We start from the raw sequence: 21,762 nt of genomic DNA, 5'->3' as shown, positions 1-21,762 counted from the left end.
TCTCACTTGAAAAACTCTACGTGAAAGAAATGCCTGAATAAATAGTGGCAGCTCTCCTCTCAATCCCAATTCATGAATGGTTTTAAGAATACCATATCTCCATGTGGTATCATATGCCTTTTCAAGGTCAAAAAATACTGTAACATGGTGCTGTTTGGAAGCAAAGGCTTCACAAATAGAAGACTCAAGTCGTGTCAACACATCAGTCGTTGAGTGCATTTTTCGGAATCCACATTGAATCGGTGATAAAATACCTTTCTTTTCAAGGTACCATATCAGCCTTGCATTGACCATCTTCTCCATGATTTTACATAAACAAGATGTCAATGCAATAGGACGATAGTTTGCTGCTAAAAACTTGTCTTTACAGGGTTTTAAAAAGGCTAAAATAATGGCTAGTTCCCAAACACTTGGGTAACTATTATCATGCCATATTCTATTAATAATGCTTAAAATAAATAGCTTTGTATCAAAATGTACATGTTTAATCATTGCATATGGAATTCCATCGGGTCCAGGGTCTGTATCATTGCAATGAGCAAGTGCGGAATCAAAAGGGATTTTGACGTAGGAAAAATCTATTTCTGGGCGAAGGACCTGTGCCGCCCAGTGAATAAGCTCCATTTAAGCACTTATTCTTAGGTAATTTACTGCTAAATATACCAGAGAAAAAATGTAAAGGAGTGCTAGGTTAACTAGCTCGCTCACCTTCGCTCACCTAATGGTGTCGGTATAAAATTGGGCGTATAATCCAGAGGTCCCGCACTATTTAGATTAATCCACGACAGAGAACCCCAATAGAGGAGAGCCGTTCAACCTCACTCGGTACTACTACAATGCATCCGCTCAGAACCCAACTCCTTAGCACCCAAAGTTTGGGGACTCCAAGGGAGAGGAGCTGGGAGGGTTCACTGGGCGGCACAGGTCCTTCGCCCAGAAATAGATTTTTCCTACGTCAAAATCCCTTTTCTGGGCTCGAACCTGTGCCGCCCAGTGAATCTATACAAGAGAAAAATGTCACCAAACTTGCAAAATAAAGGAAAAAACATAAGGGTAAGAGAAATACAGGATGCTTTAATCAGAGATGAGTACCAAAAAACAATTATAAGGGTATCTTAAATATGAACATAAATCCAATAAGGTAGGTATAATAATGCCGTGAGTGATAATATATACAGATACTCAGTAGCATAAAAATTTACAAATATAATAACAGTATTCAGGTGCGAGACCAACGAATACAATAGGGTATAAATGAGGCAGGTAAGAGGGAGAGATAAAGAGTCAAGGCATTAACCTGTGAGTTACTCGGGAGTAACTACGCTCCCTGCGGCTACTGTAGAAAATTTTAGGGCTTCCAAATGTTTAAGGTAGTGTTTCTTGAACACTGACGGTGATTTCCACCCTGTATACCTGGAAAGGTCTGTAAAATTCATGTGGTGAAAGAAGTTCACCGAGGTGGCAACCGCCCTGATATCATGTGCAAGAGGAAAAGAGTCAGGGTTAGCTTGTTTAATAAAATACAAAATTTGTTGCCTGATCCCTTTAATAGTAATGGTACCGCCTTGTTCTCTAACGAATAGAGGCCCCGAGGAGTTAGAGGAGGTCCGGGATAGATAAGACCTAAGAGTAGTGACAGGGCACAGCGACGGATCTTGCGTGAGGGGAACAATTTTCCAGGAGGTCCATCTGTTTTGAGGGTCTTCATTCTTAGCCAAAAAGAATTTGTTAGGAGAAAGAAGGACCTCTCCTGAAGGCAGAAAGTCAATATGACCCGGGTCTCTCGACAAGGCTGCCAATTCAGAAATTCTTGCCCCGGAAGCCAAGCTCACTAGGAAAAGTGTTTTCCTGAGAAGGGGCATGTAATCACAAGAACTGTTAATGGTATCAGAAGCCAATTTGAGTACGTCATTAAGGAACCAGGTCACCGGGGTAGGACGAGTAACCGGTTTCAGTCTGGCACAAGCTTTCGGAATTGAAGCTAACAAAGAGTCGGTTAAGTCTATGTTAAAACCCACTAGGAAGAACTTTTTCAGAGCCGATTTAATAGTGGTGATAGTATTGGCTGCCAGACCTGATTCTAATAAAGATCTAAAGAAAGTGACTGTAAGGTTCAAGTTCATACAGTTCACGTCTGAGTCTATTAAAAATTTTGCCAACTTTTTAACTGCAGAGTCATACTGACGGATGGTGGAATCCCGTTTATCTGATTCTAGGAACAAGGTGTTTTGAGGATCAATATTGGCACCCTGCATAGCCGCAAACTTCATAAAGTCCATAAAGTTAGGGCGCTCTGAATGTTTGAGAAAGCGTACACAACGCGTGTTTGTACTATCTGAGACAGAACCGGATTGGGTATCGGGTGAGGGTATAGTCTCAACTCCCGCAGGAGAGGATACCAGTTGCTCTTGGGCCAGTTGGGTGCGACCAAGGCTACTTGTCCCTTGAAGGATCTCAGTTTGTCTAGAACTTTCAGCAAAAGATTCACCGGGGGAAAGAGATAAATCTTTTCCCAGTTGTCCCAATTCTGTGACATGGCGTCTGTGGCGTAAGCCTGAGGGTCTAGATTGGGAGCCACATATACTCTCAATTTGTGGTTGGATTCCGTGGCGAAGAGGTCCACTTGGAGGCCGGGAACCTGAGAGAGAATCCACCGAAATGACTTTAGATCGAGTGACCATTCCGATTCTAGAGGGGAGGTCCGGGACAGGGCGTCTGCCACTACATTCCGGACTCCCGCCAGGTGGACAGCTGAAAGATGCCAACGGTTCGAGGCTGCTAGGGAGAATATGGCTACTAGAACATGGTTCAGAGGCCCTGACTTTGACCCGCCTCTGTTGAGGCAGCGGACCACCACTTCGCTGTCGAGGACCAGACGAAGGTGTTGTTTCTTGGGAAGAGCGAGACGTTTCAGGGTTAGAAGAACTGCCATGGCCTCTAGCACATTGATGTGAAAATGGCGGAACAAGGGAGTCCAAAGACCTTGAACTTTCTTGAGCTGAGAATAGCCGCCCCAACCTGATAGGGATGCGTCTGTGTGAATGATTAATTCCGGGGGCGGAAATTGAAGGGGAACTGACTTTGACAGACTGTTCGCTCTTGTCCAAGGAAGAAGTCTTTCCCGTAGAATGGGAGGAAGGCGGACTTTCCTGTCCCGGAGCTTCCGGTTCGCCCTCGAACGCCAGACACGATTGATATCTTTCAATTTTGCCTTCAGAAGAAGATCCGTCACTGAGGCAAACTGAAGGGACCCCAGAATCTTCTCTTGAAGCCGTCTGGAACTTACTTTGTCTTTGAGAAAACGTTTGGTGTTCCTTGCAATCTCTAACCTCTTGGGTCTGGGAAGACACAGAGTATGAGATATAAGATCCCATTGCAGGCCGAGCCATTGGAACTTCGATTTTGGAAGAAGACGGGACTTCTTGAAGTTGATCTGGAAGCCTAGAGATTGAAGATAATGGATGACTTTGTGAGTGGCTTTTAGGCAATTTTGGGAGGTGTTTGACCAAATGAGCCAGTCGTCCAGATAGGCTACTACTTGAATCCCTTGATTCCTGAGTTCCTGAACAGCGACTTCTGCTAGCTTTGTGAAGATCCTTGGGGCAATGTTGAGCCCGAAAGGCATCACCTTGAAGGAGTAACTTTTGTCCCCTAAGCGAAAGCCTAGGTACGGACGGAAGTGTCTCGCTATCGGGACGTGATAGTAGGCGTCTGTAAGATCGATAGAGGTGGTGACGGCCCCACGGGGAAGTAAGGTCCGCACCTGCGAGACGGTAAGCATTCGAAACTTGTCGCATTGAATGGACAAGTTGAGAAGGGATAGATCTAGAATCACTCTTCTCTTGTCTGAATCCTTCTTCGGGACACTGAACAGCCGACCTTGAAACTTCAGATGTTTCGTTTCTTGTATGGCATTCTTTTGTAAAAGATCCTGGACAAATTCGACCAGGTCTGGGGTGGAATGTTGACGAAATTTGTTCGGAGGAGGAGGTCCTTGAATCCAACTCCACCCTAGTCCCTTGGAGATGATACTGAACGCCCAGGGACTGAACCTCCATTTGTTGCGGAAGGCATAGAGCCTCCCCCCTACCTGCTGCACCTCAGTATTGGTTTGAGGAGTTGCCTCCACGTCCGCCTCGGAAGTTCTTTCCTCTGCGAAAGGCTCTTCCCCTGCCTTTGTTCTGGTTAGAGCCACGGTGGTAGCCTCTACCTCTACCATAACTCTGGGAAGAGCTATGAGCCTCGTAGGACTGGTTAAAGGCAGGGGAAGTGGCGGAGGCACCAGAAAGCTGGCTCTTAGGTAGCAGAACGGTGACATAGTCATCCGAAGGAGCCCGAGAGGTGGAGGGCTGCGCAGGGGCAACAGAAGATGGAGGAAGAGGCAGCCGGAAGTTGGATGAAGCACTCTGTTGTTGCCTGAACTGGGTGGAGGTATATGGTCTAAGCTTCTTCCTACCCCGGGCTTGATAATTTGCGGGGTCATACTTGCGTTTAGGGGTCAAACCCCAACGGGCTTTAAGGCTCTGATTAACCCTAGTGGCCTCCGCCAAGACTTCCTCTACGAGATCCTCGGGGAAGAGATTTGAACCCCAACAGGAGGACCGGATGAGTTTATTAGGTTCATGCCTAATCGTCGCCTCAGCTAGAACATGCTTGCGACATCTGCGTTTAGCAGTAGCAAAGTCATACAAATCATAATATAACGACTGTAACGTAGCCTTGTTGAGAGACTTAAAAATACTCTCCGTATTGTAAGTCAAGGCTATCGACTCCGTGGATGTGGCCAGGTTTAGAGTACGGCCCACACGTAGGCGGGAATCATATTCCTGTTTAATGAGAGATTCCGGGAGACGGGGAAGCTTCTCACTAAACAAGACTGAGGCACAGTCTGCTGCAAGCTTGCCGGAGGTAAAGGTGGTATGGACGTTGTCCCAACACTCAATACCTGAGGGAAGAAGGAGGGAGATTGGATCCACCTCTCGGATGGGAGGCAAGGGCTTCTCCTCCAGAGCATATTGAAAGGCAAGCTCTGCCACCTTATTGACGCATGGAGTCAAGGTGGTCTTGTCCATTAAGAACATCGTAAAGGAGCTTTTATGAGGCGTCAGCATGGTGTTAGTGCAGCCGATGTCATTCAAAAATCTGGCCCAAACAGATTGGGCTTGCTCCTTCGGGAAGATGACCGTCTCTTTGGGGACCTTGTCTAAACGGACTAAAGCTTCCTCGGTAAGTCTGGCATAACCATGAAATGGAAATGCCAGACCCGGAGGAAAGAATTCAAAGTCCTCTAGAGGACGAGTGCCAAGGCCCTCCAGAGTCAACATTCCGTCTGAGAACGGGGAATGAAGAGCCATCCGCCAGGGGTTGTTCTTGGCAAACGGCGGGAGCTTAGAGGCATCCGGTATGAGAGAGCTTTGGACTCTCTCCGGAGCTCCTTGCTCTAAAGCCCCAATTCTCTGACCGAAGTTAGAGAACATCGTGTCCATCCTCGACTGCATCTCCGAAACCAACTTTTCCTGCATCTCCGACACGATGCGGAGCATAGCTGATTCGGAAAGGCCCGGGCTAGCAGCAGGAGGGGCGGAAGGAACTCCCGGGTCGTGAGACTTAGAGGAGGAACCAGAGGTCTTTGAAGACGGGTTCGTACCATGTTTAGAGCCATGAGAAGTCTTATGAGGCTTGCGAGCTTTGGGTAAGGTCCTTGAAGTAGACTTATCCTTAGGGGGAACCGGGTATGAACGTTGAGACGAATCACGGTCCCCAGAAAATCCAAGAAAGGAAGAGCGATCAGAAGAAGAAGAAAGAGCGGGGCTGAGGATAGGAATCTCAGCGCCGGACACACCTGCCTCACTTACCCCCCTACCTGTATCCGGCTCGTCTAGCAACATCGGTTCGACGTCCAGGTTCATGGAGGCAACATTGTCCTCCAGACCTCCGGGGGCGTCCGATGGATCTTGCTCTGGGTCGATGAGACCCGTTATAGTGGCATCAATGTGGGCAATGATGGGAGCTGCCACATGCCTAGCCACAGCAGCTGAAGACTTGGCGTTAGGGTAAACCATGGTGCAGTAGTCCTCAGATAGGACGTACGGCCGCTTAGACTTTACATTCCGGGCAAACCCACCAATCCACACCTTCAGTGTGGCCCGAGCCGCAGACTTTTGCTCCGGGGATGCCTGAAATAATAGGGGGAATTATAAAAGGGAGACTCCCAATGGTCCTTCAAGACCATAGATATCTTACTAATAGTAAATAAAATAAGAAGGCAATATAGCCAACGGGACTCACCGAGTCAGATCCAAGGGTAGTGATGAGGTCGAAGCAAATCACACAGTTATCCGGGTGCCATACCACAACGTCTTCCAGTTGAACCCCACAAGGGGCGTGAGATCGGCAGACGGAGTGGCCACAAGGCTGGTGCAGAACAGCTGCACAGGCCGGCGTCAGACAATGCACCATCTGTAAAAAGAATAGTATATGAGAAACTGTAATTCTCTTAATTAGGGGCGGGTCTGGAGGACCCGGGCCTAACATAGGTCTAACACAAGATTAGAGCTTAACTGTACTATTCTTTAAATGGCCTAACATAGGTCTAACACAAGATTAGACTGTAAAAAATAAAAAATAATTTTTTTTTTTTTTTTTTTTTTTTTTTTTTTTTTTTTTTTTTTTTTTTTTTTTTTTTTTTTAGGGGCGGGTCCGGAGGACCCGGGCCTATCATAGGTCTAACGCAAGGTTAGAGCTTAACTGTAATATTCTTACATAGGGGCGGGACCGGGGGTCCCGGGCCTAAACATAAGTCTAACTTGAAACTAAAGTATAGCCATCCATTCCGGTCAAGCCGGGAGCATAAAAAAGGATGCAATAACAAGGAATTAAGACACATAGTGTCTGATTTCCCGGGGTGGGGTAGACCCCGGGCCGGGAAATAAAGGTATATTCAATACCAATTCCTTTTTAGAGACTCCGGGGTAGTGATCTGTCATATATAATCATCATAGGAAATGTTATAAAATAATAGGGGGGCGGAACTGTAACTAAGAACTGCCAATCGAACCCGGAGGGTTTCGTAAAACATAAGCCAGAATGAAAAGTGAATATAAAATAGGGTGCACCGGGATCCAACTCTGTTGACCGGTGGCCAACCAGACTAGACAGAGACTAAACCGCCGGGCCACCCGGAAGACAAAGTCCATAAACACTTAACTACCCCCTCTAAAAGGAGGGAAGGCAACGGTCCCTTAGTGGAGGGGGGGAGAAGCCTAGCCTCCCACCTAGCTAGAGGGGGAGCGTGGGGGAGGATCACGTGATACGAGGCAGCAGGGCTACCAACTGACGATCCCCAACAGACAGATCAAACGGAGTAATGGCACAAATATTCATTATAATAATAATAATAGCGTTAAAATATATGAATAAACACATAAAAAATTTTTGGGCAAGGCATGCAACATAAATAATTAAATCACAAAAGACACACCTGATGGCTAAAATAACATTGCCGCCTTAGCACGGTCGGCAGCCATAGCGATACGTAAATGGTATCGGCCCAAAAATTGAACCACGAGGATTCTAAACGCTAAATAATGAATATTCACAATAACAAATAATATTTGATAATAAAAATAATACACATAGTAACACCGCAAGTGAAAATTAAAAGCTCTCAAAAACAGGAGTACCAACTGTAGTGAAATCAAGCAAGATCGGTATGAACGAAGAGAATAACTCCTATAATATAAATATTAAACGATCTAGATTGCTCAAAACACAGTAAAACCCAGCTTGGTACTTAACTTAGACGGTGTCTCCTGGGAAACCGACGAAGAAGCCATAATTCACTAGAAAATATCCAAAAATCGAGAGCACAAGAAAAATGCGGGTTACTGCACAAGTCGTGCTAAACGGAGTTTGGTTCTGAGCGGATGCATTGTAGTAGTACCGAGTGAGGTTGAACGGCTCTCCTCTATTGGGGTTCTCTGTCGTGGATTAATCTAAATAGTGCGGGACCTCTGGATTATACGCCCAATTTTATACCGACACCATTAGGTGAGCGAGCTAGTTAACCTAGCACTCCTTTACATTTTTTCTCAGGTATATTTAGCAGTAAATTACCTAAGAATAAGTGCTTAAATGGAGCTTATTCACTGGGCGGCACAGGTTCGAGCCCAGAAATTATCTTTCAGTGAAAGGAGAATTTTACGACTCTTCCCTTCTTTTTGCAAAATTTAAAATTTTCTTTTCTTCAGTGCTCCTATACTGGTGACCAGGGGCTCCTTCACACTTGCTGGATACATTTGGAAAATGATTAGCCAGAGCATTGCTAACTTCATTTGCTTCAGTTACATATTGGCCATTCACCTTCAACACTGGTGGTGGGTTAGGGGGTGAATTTGCCAGCTATCTTTTTTACTTTCCTCCACACAGAAGATGGTGGTGTTCTACTGTTAATGGAGGAAACAAAAGACATCCATGACTGGCGCCTTGCTTCTTTCATGGCACGACGGAACTGTGCTCTACATTTCTTGTACATAATTAAATTCTCATCAGTTCTGCGTCTACGCAATCGTGTTAGAGATCTTCTTGTGGCTCTGTGGAGGGCAGTTAGTTCTGAAGACCACCACGGGACTGGTCGTCATTTGAATAACCCTGTTGTTTTGGGAATTGAATTGACTCCTGCTGTATGAAGAGTTCCATTCAGTAGGTCTATGGCATCATCAATACTTTCAAACTGTTCTGCTCTCCCTTCGATTTCACTTAGCTCAGAAAATTTAACCCAGTCTGCCTTGTCTAGATTCCAACGTGGCGATCTTTGCAAAGGCGGACCCTTGTTGGTGTTTATAATGATTGGTGCGTGATCACTAGTATGCCAATCATCTAATGTCCTCCAATCAAAATCAAGAAGGCAGTTAGAGCTTGCAACTGAGAGGTCAATGCATGACAAGGTACCTGTCTGAACATGGAAGTGTGTGGGCTCTCATGTATTAAGGAGTCCCACATCCTCATTCTCCACAATTGATGAGATAATATTGCCCCTTGTGTTTGCTAAAATATCACCCCATAAAGGATGTCTACCATTCATATCTCCCAGTAAGAGAAATGGTTGAGGGAGTTGATGAATGACCTCAGCTAAATCATCATATAAAATATTATCATTTGGAGGCAAGTAGAGAGAGCATATTGTATATTTTCTTCCTATATCAATTTGTACAGCCACTGCCTGAAGTGTTGTACATATAGACATAGGTATTTGGGGAACATCTCGACGAACGTACATGAGACTTCCACCATGGCTCCCTGCTTGATGATTATATGGTGTTCTATAGCTAACATACTCTCGAGGACTAGGAGTGTTAGCATCAAGCATACTTTCCGGTAGACATACAATTATGGGGGAATGTTCATGAATTAGGAGCTTAAGTTCTTCAAATTTCGCCCTTAAACCCTGACAGTTCCATTGCAAAATTGAGGAGAAAACTATGGATTATTTCGGGAAGACATCTTGGATGAGGTCTTCCCATTAGCAGTTTTTAATCTAACATTATTACTTGTAGGTTTCTTCAGAGATGGTCTTTTTATGTTGGGTTTTACGTTGGAGTTTTTCTTTGTATCTTTTTTATATATTTGTTGAGGGGAATGGTGGACCTCAACTTGAATTTCTGATTTATTTAAATTGTCTTCTGGTTGATCGCCAACATCAACAGACAAAACATTATATTTTTTTGATGTCATAATTCTAGTATTTCTTATGGAAGGGGGTGAGAGAGATGGAGGTCTCTCTCTTTTACGATTAATAGGTTGCGAGTTACCAGGTTTTTGTACCTTCCCCACTACAGGTACACCTGATAACTTGGTGTCAGGTGGAATCTCCATTAAATCAGGCAAGGATATGGCCTGGGAGAGGTTAGTACTATCCTTTGTAATGGGGGACAAAGGTTTGATAGTGGTGGGCAATGTCTTTTTGTTGATACTCAATGATAAATCTTTAGGAGGAGATGTTCTTGTCTTATGCAGCACTTTATCAATAGATGGTGAATTCCTTTTTCGAGAACTACCTACAGTAGTAAGTGGGTGAAATGATTCCCGAGGAACTTTTTCTCCTTTTTTTAATGTCTTTGCATAAGTATTAGATTTATTTAATAATCTCTTGGCATGCCCCACGCTTACATGTTCAATAATTGATTTATTGAGGGCAGCCTCTTCTAACTTATAAAACTGGCAGCTCCTATCATTAGATTTATGATTAGAGTTGCAGTTTAAGCACCTTGCCTCAAGTGTACAATCCCCAAGGTAAATATTGGAGCAAGTATTAAAAATTTTTTCATTATTGCAAACTTTGGAAGGATGTCCAAATTTAAAGCAATTATAACATTGCAGTGGCTTCTGCTTAAAAGGTTGAACTCTGATCCTTTCGTTTTCTATGTCTATGTGGAAAGGTACATCAGCATCCTGGAAAGTAAGAACAATCATTGATGTTCCAGGTACTTTATGTACTTTCCACACTGATAGAGGACACATAGCCAATATCTCCTCTTCAGTAAATTCATACAGATCCCTATTAAAAACCACTCCACTTCCATAGCTAAAGTTTAGATGGGGTTTGATGTCCAATTTTATATCATCATTTACTGTCTTCAAATTAGACAGTATAACAGACTGTGTGTATGACTTGGCCTTTATCAAGAAACTTTTCTTCCCGAATCGAGATATATCTCCAGGTGCGATCGTACCTACCTTCCTCTGAAATAATTTGCATATCTTGAAATAATTTTCCGTACCTCCTACAGATTGAGTAAGAAGCCACATTGGTGGTTTTGGCTTTCTTTGGGATGGTATATCTGCCTCTATATCTTTATCAGCCCAGTCTGCTGGTCTGTAGACATCCAGATCTTTAGGTGCCCCATCACACAGAGCACCCTTAACACTCATATTACCTACTTTAATATCAACAATGTTACAGCTTGCATTAAATGCTTCCTCATGACAATTAAATGATAACCAAGATTCCCAATTATCATCTTGAAGTTTCATTCTAATTTCTTTTATTGATCCGTAACACTCAAATATTTTATGTAGCACATCATAATTAGCTTTTAAAGGGATTTGGGTAACGTGCAGGACTTTGTTTTCCTGTGTTGCCCAAATTACCATTTTTCCGAATGTTTAAAGAACAGTCCTTTTTAGTTCCTACGTCGTCAACGGAGTTTTCTTTAAATGAATTGCCAGAGGTCGTCAACAGTGCCGGGGGCGAGTCAGCATATCCAGGGGAGGTGGGGTCATTCTCACAAGAATCCATCAGAATAAAGAAAAGAGAAGAGTGATTTTTTGAATAGTTTGATTTACCTGCTTGAGAACATTAAGGCATCACATGTTGGGAAGGAAATTTGCACTCTCCACTACCGGCACAGTGAGAGTATACTTCCCAGATGGTCCATTCCATACCCTACCCGAAGGATAGCATCAAAACAGATATAGAGGCACAGGTGCAAGATGAACCCGCCTGTTAGGACTGAGACCAAGAAACTATGGAATCATCCTCCCCATATCTGTAATGACGGGCTTCCGGCCAGAAGCCGAGAGTCCTACCCCAAGCATTGGATCCCCCTGGATTCCAAAGACCCAACACTTGAGAATAGTTCTGCCAAAAAGGTCCAAACCATCTTCGGGATGGCTGAGATCATCCAATACTCTCACATATAGCTTTGAGCACAAACACCTCCCAACCGTGACACCTTTCACATTCATCAAAGCAGGCAGCAATACCGGATGTAAAAACATCCGCCCAAGTGGCAATAACAGATGTAGAAACATCCATGCCATAAAGAGAGAAAAAAAAAAGATAATAAACACATATATATGTAAAAATATACACATACTGTATACATATGGGAAATTTTACTCATAGGGTTGGGACAGCATCATGAAAGAAAGTTTATAATATTAGGAGAAGGTTGAAGCAATATAAAGAGGAAGAAAAAGATAAGAAAGAGAGAAATTTAGATTCGAACTGGGGGAGCAATTTCCCCAAGTTCGAGAGCCCTCTTGCCCGTCACCAAGTTTCAGCACGGGAATAGAATGCCGTGCTGAAGCTCAATGACTTCATCAAGGCATTCTCTCATTAAGAGGGTTTCAAGCTTAATAACAAATAAATTTTAGTTTTTGATATAGTACAGGTACAGAAAATAGTTTTTGATATAGTACAGGTACAGAAAATAGTTTTTGATATAGTACAGGTACAGAAAAAAAGTAATCTAAATTTACGAATGAAAGTACAAATATATTGTAAATGTAGCTGTTTACAATTTGCCATGTTTACAGCACATCACCATCATCATCACCTCCTACGCCTATTGACGCAAAGGGCCTTAGATAGATTTCGCCAGTCGTCTATATCTTGAGCTTTTAAATCAATACTTCTCCATTCATCACCTCTTTCTTCAGGTTTCATAGTCGTCAGCCATGAAGGCCTGAGTCTTCCAACTCTTCTAGTGCCTTGTGGGACCCAAATAGATGTTTGGTAAACTACTCTCTCTCTTATGAAGTACAAAGAGTATGACCAAACCATCTCCATCTACCGCTCACCATGATCTCATTCACATATGGCACTCGAGTAATCTCGCTTATAGTTTAATTTCTAATCCTGTCCTGCCCTTTAACTCCCAATATTTTTCTGATGACTTTATTCTCAAATCTAAAAATCTTTTGGATATTAATATTTTTCTGATGACTTTTATTCTCAAATCTAAAAATCTTTTGGATATTAATATTTTTCTGATGACTTTATTCTCAAATCTAAAAATCTTTTGGATATTGTTTCTTTGGCATACCACGACTGAAGTCTATACAGTAACACCGATCTCACTAAACTGATAAATAGCCGGATTTTTTTATGTAATTCATGCGATTTCATTTCCAAATTTTACTTAACCTAGCCATTGTCTGATTTGCTTTTTTCAGCCTTTAATTAAACTCCAATTATAAACACACTATATTAGATATCTTATTTCCTAAAATTTAAATGATTCTACCTCATTAATCCTTTCTACTTCCAATATTTCATCTTGCATTGCATATTATGCTCTCAGCAGCTCTGTCTTTCTTCTATTTATCTGTAGTGTTCTGCTCACAAGGACAGCTTCATCAGCATAATCTTGGTCCACTAATTTCCTGTTACCAATCCAGTCCAATCCTTGTCCACCATCCCCAACTGTTCTATGCATTACAAAATCCATGAGGAGGATAAACAACATAGATGATAACACATTTCCTTGATGTACTCCACTGTTTATTGTTAATTCATTTGCTAGGACTCCATTAACATTAACTTTGCACTTGGTATGCTCATGAACAGACTTAATCAAATTTACATATTCAAGAGGAACTCCATAACGTAGGACTCTCCACCAAATTGGCCAGTACACATTATTACAGGCTTTTTCATGGTCCACAAATACCATCTAAAGAGGGTTTCTATATTCTAAACATTGCTGTACCACAGGCTCTTTATTTGTGAATGTGGCTTGCTCAAAGACAGAATAAAACAAAATTATTTTGTAAGGTTTTTAAATAATAAATGTTGTTTGTTCAATAAGCTTAATAAGAAACTGGTCGAGAGTTCTTTGAACTGTGCTCTTCTTCTCTTCAAAGATTATATGATAGTGAGCAAAATTATATCAACAATTCTCTGTTAATTATACGTGAATATAATCGAGATACCATCGTGACCTTGAAAACGGCTAACAACAAAACTAAAATATAAACAATGGGTATTTGTTGTTAAAATACATCTTGAATTGATAATAGAAGCAACAAATATTATTAAAAGAAGTTCAGAAAACATAAAAAATCAGGGTTATTTTTAGACATCTTTCAGTACATATACCGTAAGTTATATTGTTGGCTAAAGCTACACATCTGCTGAAATAAAATGACGTGTTTTAAGCCTTGCCTATGATCGAACATAGCTAACAGTGCATCCTGTAAATGAAACAAGAAACAATTGAGCCTATTTAATGAATCTTTATTAAAAAAAAAAAAAAAAAAAAAAAAAAAAAAAAAAAAAAAAAAAAAAAAAAAAAAAAAAAAGAAAAGAAAGAGAACCATCGGATTGAGGCACTCATACAAGGAACCACGCTAACCACAAAACAATATTAGCAATATGAACATCAGTTTGGTTTGAAATAAAAGAAAATATCAAAATTCTATAAAGTGAATTTCCATGTTTAATTCTCTAAATTGGCAGCAATTGGTCAATCATGGATGAGTCACTCTGCAGTTGATAAATTTGTAGACTGTTTACACTTCAAAAGAAGAGCAATAATAAAACAAAGATTTTCCAAAAGGAAAAAATCAAAAGGCTATAAATCATGTACTTTGATACTGAATTAAAACTTGTTGAAATCAATGAGTAAAGACAAGAATAGGTTTACCTGGTCTGAAATTCCTTAGTGCACAGGCTGTGTGTAATATTTTCTATGGAGTCACATAGGCAGTGAGTGTAATCATAGGTAGGATATATACACCATTCATTACCAGTACAATGGTGGGCAAAATATTTGATCCTATAAGCCACTGGATCTAACTTGCCTTCTTCCAGGGTAAGTTTCAATCTCAATGTTGCTTCCCTTTCATCAAATTTTCCATTCTTCATATCCTGAAATAAATCAAAGTTGAAATTTCTCAAAAAATAAATCCTTTTCAAAAGTACAGTAAACAGAGCATTGTTAAAAAATTGTTTTTAAAGTTCTCCCGTTTTCTATGGAGAGCCTTTAGGCAACAAAAGTATGAAGTGAAGAAAGAAAATTCATATTTAAGAAATAAGTCGGGTAATAGGAACCCTAACAACATTAAACAATAAAAAAATCTATAGTGTACAGTATATTTCTGAAATAATTTCACCATAAACTTTCTATTACTGTAAAGCAGCTACTTTAAGTCACATTTTGTTGTAAAAAATTATTTTTTAAAAAGTTAAAACACCTCTGAGTAAAATTACTACTCTCCTAGGCCTTGTAATTTCTTTTCCTGCTGGGGATAAAAACTAAACATAAAATAACATGAGACTAATTAAGACAGAGGTGACTGTAGTTAAAGATAAATAGTGATAAAAAAAAACTTGGAGTTGAATGAAAACTGCTAAGAACATTTTATCACTTGGAGTACAACACAAAGTAAACTGTTTTGAAATAGTAAATCATAATAAATGTATAACTACTCTTCCCTTAAATAAATGATCAGTTAATAACATTTCAATGTCATGAGGTCCTCTATGACACTCCGTACTTCAAGTTTTACAACAACCTGAGAGTTCCGACAAAACAGAGCACACACAATTTTTGGTTGATCTTACTTTTTTTGTACTCTATATCATATGTAACTTCAAGATTTCTTTTTTTAGATATATTATGAACAGTATTACATTACAAGAAACTCCCTAACAACTGACACCATATGGACAATATTTTTTTGATATCTGATACCGTATTCATAAATTATCATAACACGATAAAAAAAGATTTTAAATCTCTGTAGTAGAGTGGGTTTCGTGTAATAATGAAGAATGAGTAACATAATAACGCTCTGCCCCAGTTCAACGCTTTGTTACCAGCCATTACAAATTCATATTCGCTTTCATCATTATAAGAAACACTCAAAAGAAACAGTCATGAAGTATGTTTAAACATCATTAGTTTTCATGGCTCTATTCTACACCACAGCCATCAGTGTGAATATAATCACGATATTTCCGGGTATAAGATCTTTAGATAAGACGAGGGCAAAAATTAAGGTAAATTTTAAAGAATTTAGGTCATATCTGTTTTATAAGACAACTGGTGAATTACAAAATCATCTGTGTAAAGATTAGTTTTTCATGTATCCTTAGAAATCCAAATTATATTAAATAAAGGTGATATTCAAGGTAGTAGGCTGGCCAGCCGCCCGTTGAGATACTACCGCTAGAGTTATGGGGTACTTTGACAGGCCAGAAAGTACTACATTGGATCCTTCTCTTTGGTTACGGTTCTTTCCATATGCTTACCCAGACACCGAGTACTCTGGCCTATTCTTTACAGATTATCCTCTGTCCTTATACACGTGACAACACTGAGTTTACCAAACAATTCTTCTTCACCCAAGGGGTTAACTACTGCAATGTATTTGTTCAGTGGCTACTTTCCTCTTGGTAAAGGTACAAGACTCTTTAGCTATGGTAAGCAGTTCTTCTAGGATAAGGACACTCCAAAATCAAACCATTGTTCTCTAGTCTTGTGTAGTGCCATAGCCTCTGTACCCAGGTCTTCCACTGTCTTGGGTTAGAGTTCCCTTGCTTTAAAGTACACTCGGGCAAACTGTTCTATCTAGTTTCTCTTTCTCTTGTTTTGTTAAAGTTTTTATAGTTTATACATACATGGTGAGAGAGGTGAATGCTCGAGTGCTTGGACGAGGATTAAAACTGGTAGACGAGAATGACCATGAATGGGAGGTAAATCAGTTGTTGTTTGCAGATGATACTGTACTGGTTGCAGACACAGAAGAGAAGCTTGACTGACTAGTGACAGAATTTGGAAGGGTGCGTGAGAGAAGGAAGTTGAGAGTTAATGTGGTTAAGAGTAAGGTTATGAGATGTACGAGAAGGGAAGGTGGTGCAAGGTCGAATGTCATGTTGAATGGAGAGTTACTTGAGGAGGTGGATCAGTTTAAGTACTTGGGGTCTGTTGTTGCAGCAAATGGTGGAGTGGAAGCAGATGTACATCAGCGAGTGAATGAAGGTTGCAAAGTGTTGGGGGCAGTTAAGGGAGTAGTAAAAAATAGAGGGTTGGGCATGAATGTAAAGAGAGTTCTATATAAGAAAGTGATTGTACCAACTGTGATGTATGGATTGGAGTTATGGGGAATGAAAGTGATGGAGAGACAGAAATTGAATGTGTTTGAGAAGAAGTGTCTAAGGAGTATGGCTGATGTATCTCGAGTAGATAGGGTTAGGAACGAAGTGATGAGGGTGAGAACGGGTGTTAGATATGAGTTAGCAGCTAGAGTGGATATGAATGTGTTGAGGTGGTTTGGCCATGTTGAGAGAATGGAAAATGGCTGTCTGCTAAAGATGGTGATGAATGCAAGAGTTGATGGGAGAATTACAAGAGGAAGGCCAAGGTTTGGGTGGATAGATGGAGTGAAGAAAGCTCTGGGTGATAGGAGGATAGACGTGAGAGAGGCAAGAGAGCGTGCTAGAAATAGGAATGAATGGCGAGCGATTGTGACACAGTTCCGGTAGGCACTGCTGCTTCCTCCGGTGCCTTAGATGACCGCGGAGGTAGCAGCAGTAGGGGAATCAGCATTATGAAGCTTCATCTCTGGTGGATAACGGGGGAGGGTGGACTGTGGCACCCTAGCAGCACCAGCTGAACTCGGTTGAGTCCCTTGTCAGGCTGGGAGGAACGTAGAGAGTAGAGGTCCACTTTTGTTTTGTTTCATTTGTTGATGTCGGCTACCCCCCAAAATTGGGGGAAGTGCCTTAGTATATGTATGTATGTACATACATACATATATGAAGGCACTTCCCCCAATTTTGGGGGGTAGCTGACATCAAACAAATGAAACAAAAAAGGGGACGTCTCCTCTCTCTGTTCCTCCCAGCCTGACAAGGGACTCAACCGAGTTCAGCTGGTACTGCTAGGGTGGCACAGCCCACCCTCCCACATTATCCACGACAGATGAAGCTTCATAATGCTGAATCCCCTACTGCTGCTACCTCCGTGTTCATCCAAGGCACCGGAGGAAGCAGCAAGGCTCACCAGAACCGCGTCACAATCGCTCTCCACTCATTCCCATTTCTAGCACGCTCCCTCGCCCCTCTCACACCCACCTTCCCATCACCCAGAGCCTCCCTCACTCCATCCATCCACACAAACGCCCCCCCCCCCACCTCTCCCATTAACTCTTACACTCATCACCCTCCCCAGCAGATAGCACCTTCCACTCTCCCAACATGGCCAAACCACCTCAACACATTCATATCCACTCCAGCCGCCAACTCACTTCCCACACCCGCTCTCAACCCCACCACCCCACTCCCAACCCCATCTACTCGAGACACACCAGCCACACTCCTTAGACACTTCATCTCAAACACACTTAATTTCCGCTTCTCCGCCACTTTAACCCCCCACAACTCCGATCCAGACATCCCAGCTGGCACAATCACCCTCTCATACAGATCCCTCTTTACATTCATGCCCAACCCTCTATTTTCCACTACTCCCTTAACTGACCCCAACACTTTGCATCCTTCATTCACTCGCTGAAGTACATCTGCTTCCACTCCACCAGCTGCTGCAACAGCAGACCCCAAGTACTTAAACTGATCCCCCTCCTCAAGCAACTCCCCATTCAACATGACATTCAACCTCGCACCAACCCCCTTCTCGTACATTTCATAACCTTACTCTTACCCACATTAACTTTCAACTTCCTTCTCTCACACACCCTTCCAAATTCTGTCACTAATCGGCCAAGCCTCTCTTTCGCGTCTGCAACCAGTACAGCATCATCTGCAAACAACAACTGATCTACCTCCCATTCATGGTCATTTTCGTCTACCAGTTTCAATCCTCGTCCAAGCACTCGAGCGTTCACCTCTCTCACCATTCCATCAACATACAAGTTAAACAAACCCGGTGACATCACACATCACTGTCTCAGTCACACTCTCACCGGAAACCAATCGCTCACTTCATTTCCTATCCTAACACATGCTTTACTACCTTTGTAGAAACTTTTCACTGCTTGCAACAACCTTCCAACTCCATATAACCTCATCACATACCACATTGCTTCCCTATCAACTCTATTATACGCTTTCTCCAGAACCATAAACGCAACATACAACATACACATCCTCACCTTTGGCTAAATATTTCTCGCATATCTGCCTAACTGTAAAAATCTGATTCATACAACCCCTACCTCTTCTAAAACCACCCTGTACTTCTATGATTGCATTCTCTGTTTTATCCTTAATCCTATTAATCAGTACTCTACCATACACTTTTCCAACTACACTCAACAAACTAATACCCCTTGAATTACAACACTCATGCACATCTCCCTTACCGTTGTATAGTGGTAAAATACACGCACAAACCCAATCTACTGGTACCATTGACAACACAAAACACACATTAAACAATCTCACCAACCATTCAAGTACAGTCACACCCCCTTCCTTCAACATCTCAGCTCTCACACCATCCATACCAGATGCCCTTCCCACTCTCACTTCATCTAGTGCTCTCTTCACTTCCCCTCCTGCAATCTCTCTCTCACTCCCATCTCCCATCACCGGCACCCCAACACCTGCAGCACCAACTACATCCGCCTCCCTATCATCCTCAACATTCAGTAAACTTTCAAAACTCCGCCCACCTTTTCCTTGCTTCCTCTCCTTTTAACAACCTTCCATTTCCATCTTTCACTGTCTCTTCAATTCTTGAACCCGCCTTCCTTACTCTCTTCACTTCTTTCCAAAACTTCCTCTTATTCTCTTCATATGAATGACCCAATCCCTGACCCCACCTCAGGTCAGCTGCCCTCTTTGCCTCACTTACCTTGCGCTTTACTTCCACATTTTTCTCTCTATATCTTTCATACTTCTCTACACTATTACTCTGCAGCCATTCTTCAAAAGCCCTCTTTTTCTCTTCCACTTTTACCTTCACTCCTTCATTCCACCATTCACTGTCCTTCCTCATGCTGCCTCCAACAAACTTCTTGCCACACACATCACTTGCAATCCCAACAAAATTTTCTTTTACTAACTTCCACTCCTCTAAATTACCAGTTTCTCTTACTCTCACTTCGTCATATGCCATTTTCAACTTTTCTTGATATTTACTTTTTACCCCAGGTTTTATTAGCTCTTCAACCCTCACTAGCTCCCTTTTACATCCACCTACTCTACTCCCCCACTCTTTTGCTACAATTAATTTTCCTTCCATCAAAAAAGGATCAGACATACCGTTAGCCATACCCCTAAACAAATGCACGTCTTTCAATCTTCCAAATATTCTTTTAGTTATCAACACATAACCCATTAATGTCCTTTCTACCACTCTTCCATTTGCCACTCTTACCCATGTATACTTGTTTTTATCTTTCTTTTTGAAAAAGCTAGAACTTATCACCATCTCTTGCTCAACACACATATCTACCAGTCTCTCACCACTCTCATTTTCATCTGGTACGCCATACTTCCCAATGACACCTTCTACCTCTCCAGCGCCCACTCTAGCATTTAAGTCACCCATGACAACTACATAGTTCCTTCTACCCAGTCCTTCTACACACCTAATTAATTCATTCCAGAACTCATTCCGCTCTTCTTCACTCTTCTCACAACCTGACCCATACGCACTGACAAAAGCCCAACATTCCCTACCCAACCTAACCCTTACCCACATTAACCTAGTTGATATCTCCCTCCATTCCACTATTTTACCTGTCATCCATTCACTCAGCAATAACGCCACACCTTCTCTTGCTCTTCCCCTTTCAATCCCAGACACTCTACCAGATATTTCACCAAACATCACTTCAGAGTTCCCTTTTATCTTTGTCTCACACAAGGCCAATATATCCATCCTTCTATTCCTAAACATACTTCCAATCTCACATCTTTTAATCTCTATCGTACTACATCCACGCACATTCAAACACCCCAAAACTAGAGTGCGGGGAGCAGTCACTCTCCCCCCAGCTCCACTTCTTTGATGTCTCACAGGATTATAATACAGGAGAGGGGGTTCCCAGGCCCCTTGTCCCGTCCCTTTTAGTTGCCTCTTACGACACGCAGGGATACGTTGGCGATAGTCTAATTGTTTTTATGCCCCCGAGGCCACAGGGGGCAAATATTTATTTTAATGTTTTTACTATTCTTAAAATATTTTATTTTTCCTTGTTTCCTTTCCTCACTGGGCTATTTTTCCTTTGGGGGCCCCTGGGCTTATAGCATCCTGCTTTTCCAACTAGGGTTGTAGCTTAGCATTTAATAACAATAATAATAATATATCATAATTTTACTAAACACGCTGCCTACAATGGAAACCTTTGTTTTGTTTATGTTTCATCGCTATTCATGATGAACAAAAACATTTACACATCTGTGTATAGGTTAGCTTTTGTAGCAACAAATATTTTACCAAGTATTGGTTATGTTATGATGATGGTATTACTTATGTAGTTTTACTTACTTTACCCTTAAAAATTCAAAATCAATGAAATATGAGCAATTGCATATCATGTTTGTCCTAAATAAGCCACCTAAAACAGAAAACTGTTTTGTTTACGTTTCATCGCCGATCATAATGAACAAATGAACGCAGTTACACACGCAAGTGAAAACTAACGATACTAAGAGCTTTTAGCTAAGCTGAAGATACTATGCATATTTACCGTATACAGTAATGCCTCACAACATGAAATTATTTCATTCTGGAGTGGCTTTCGTAACATGATTTTTTTGTGTTGCGAGTCTTATTTCACATGTAAATCGCGTAATTTGTTCCAAACCCTACAAAAAACCAAATTAAATCTTATAATAAAGCTACAGTATAACCATAATGAAATACTGTAAAGCCAAATACATTTGAACCATTCAATATACCTAAATTAACTGTTAATACAGTACCTGTAAATTAAGTAATTATTACCACATAATAAAATAAATGGAAAATAATACAATACATACAGTACATATACAAAATACTA

The 21,762-nt window shown here is 41.5% G+C and overlaps 1 protein-coding gene across 1 annotated transcript in view; it reads right to left on the bottom strand.

Annotated features, from left to right (window-relative positions):
• GlnRS (Glutaminyl-tRNA synthetase) overlaps positions 1-21,762 on the bottom strand; it is a 281,063-nt gene that overhangs the window by 73,603 nt on the left and 185,698 nt on the right. The window contains exon 8 of the mRNA XM_068381662.1: positions 14,430-14,653. Within this exon, the coding sequence (XP_068237763.1) occupies positions 14,430-14,653 (224 nt within the window). The remainder of the gene's footprint in view (positions 1-14,429; positions 14,654-21,762) is intronic.

This window comes from Palaemon carinicauda, chromosome 10 (assembly GCF_036898095.1).
Source record: "Palaemon carinicauda isolate YSFRI2023 chromosome 10, ASM3689809v2, whole genome shotgun sequence".
Lineage (NCBI taxonomy): Eukaryota > Metazoa > Arthropoda > Malacostraca > Decapoda > Palaemonidae > Palaemon > Palaemon carinicauda.
The sequence above is the reverse complement of the archived record's forward strand: the minus strand, read 5'-3'. Positions and strand labels throughout refer to the sequence as shown.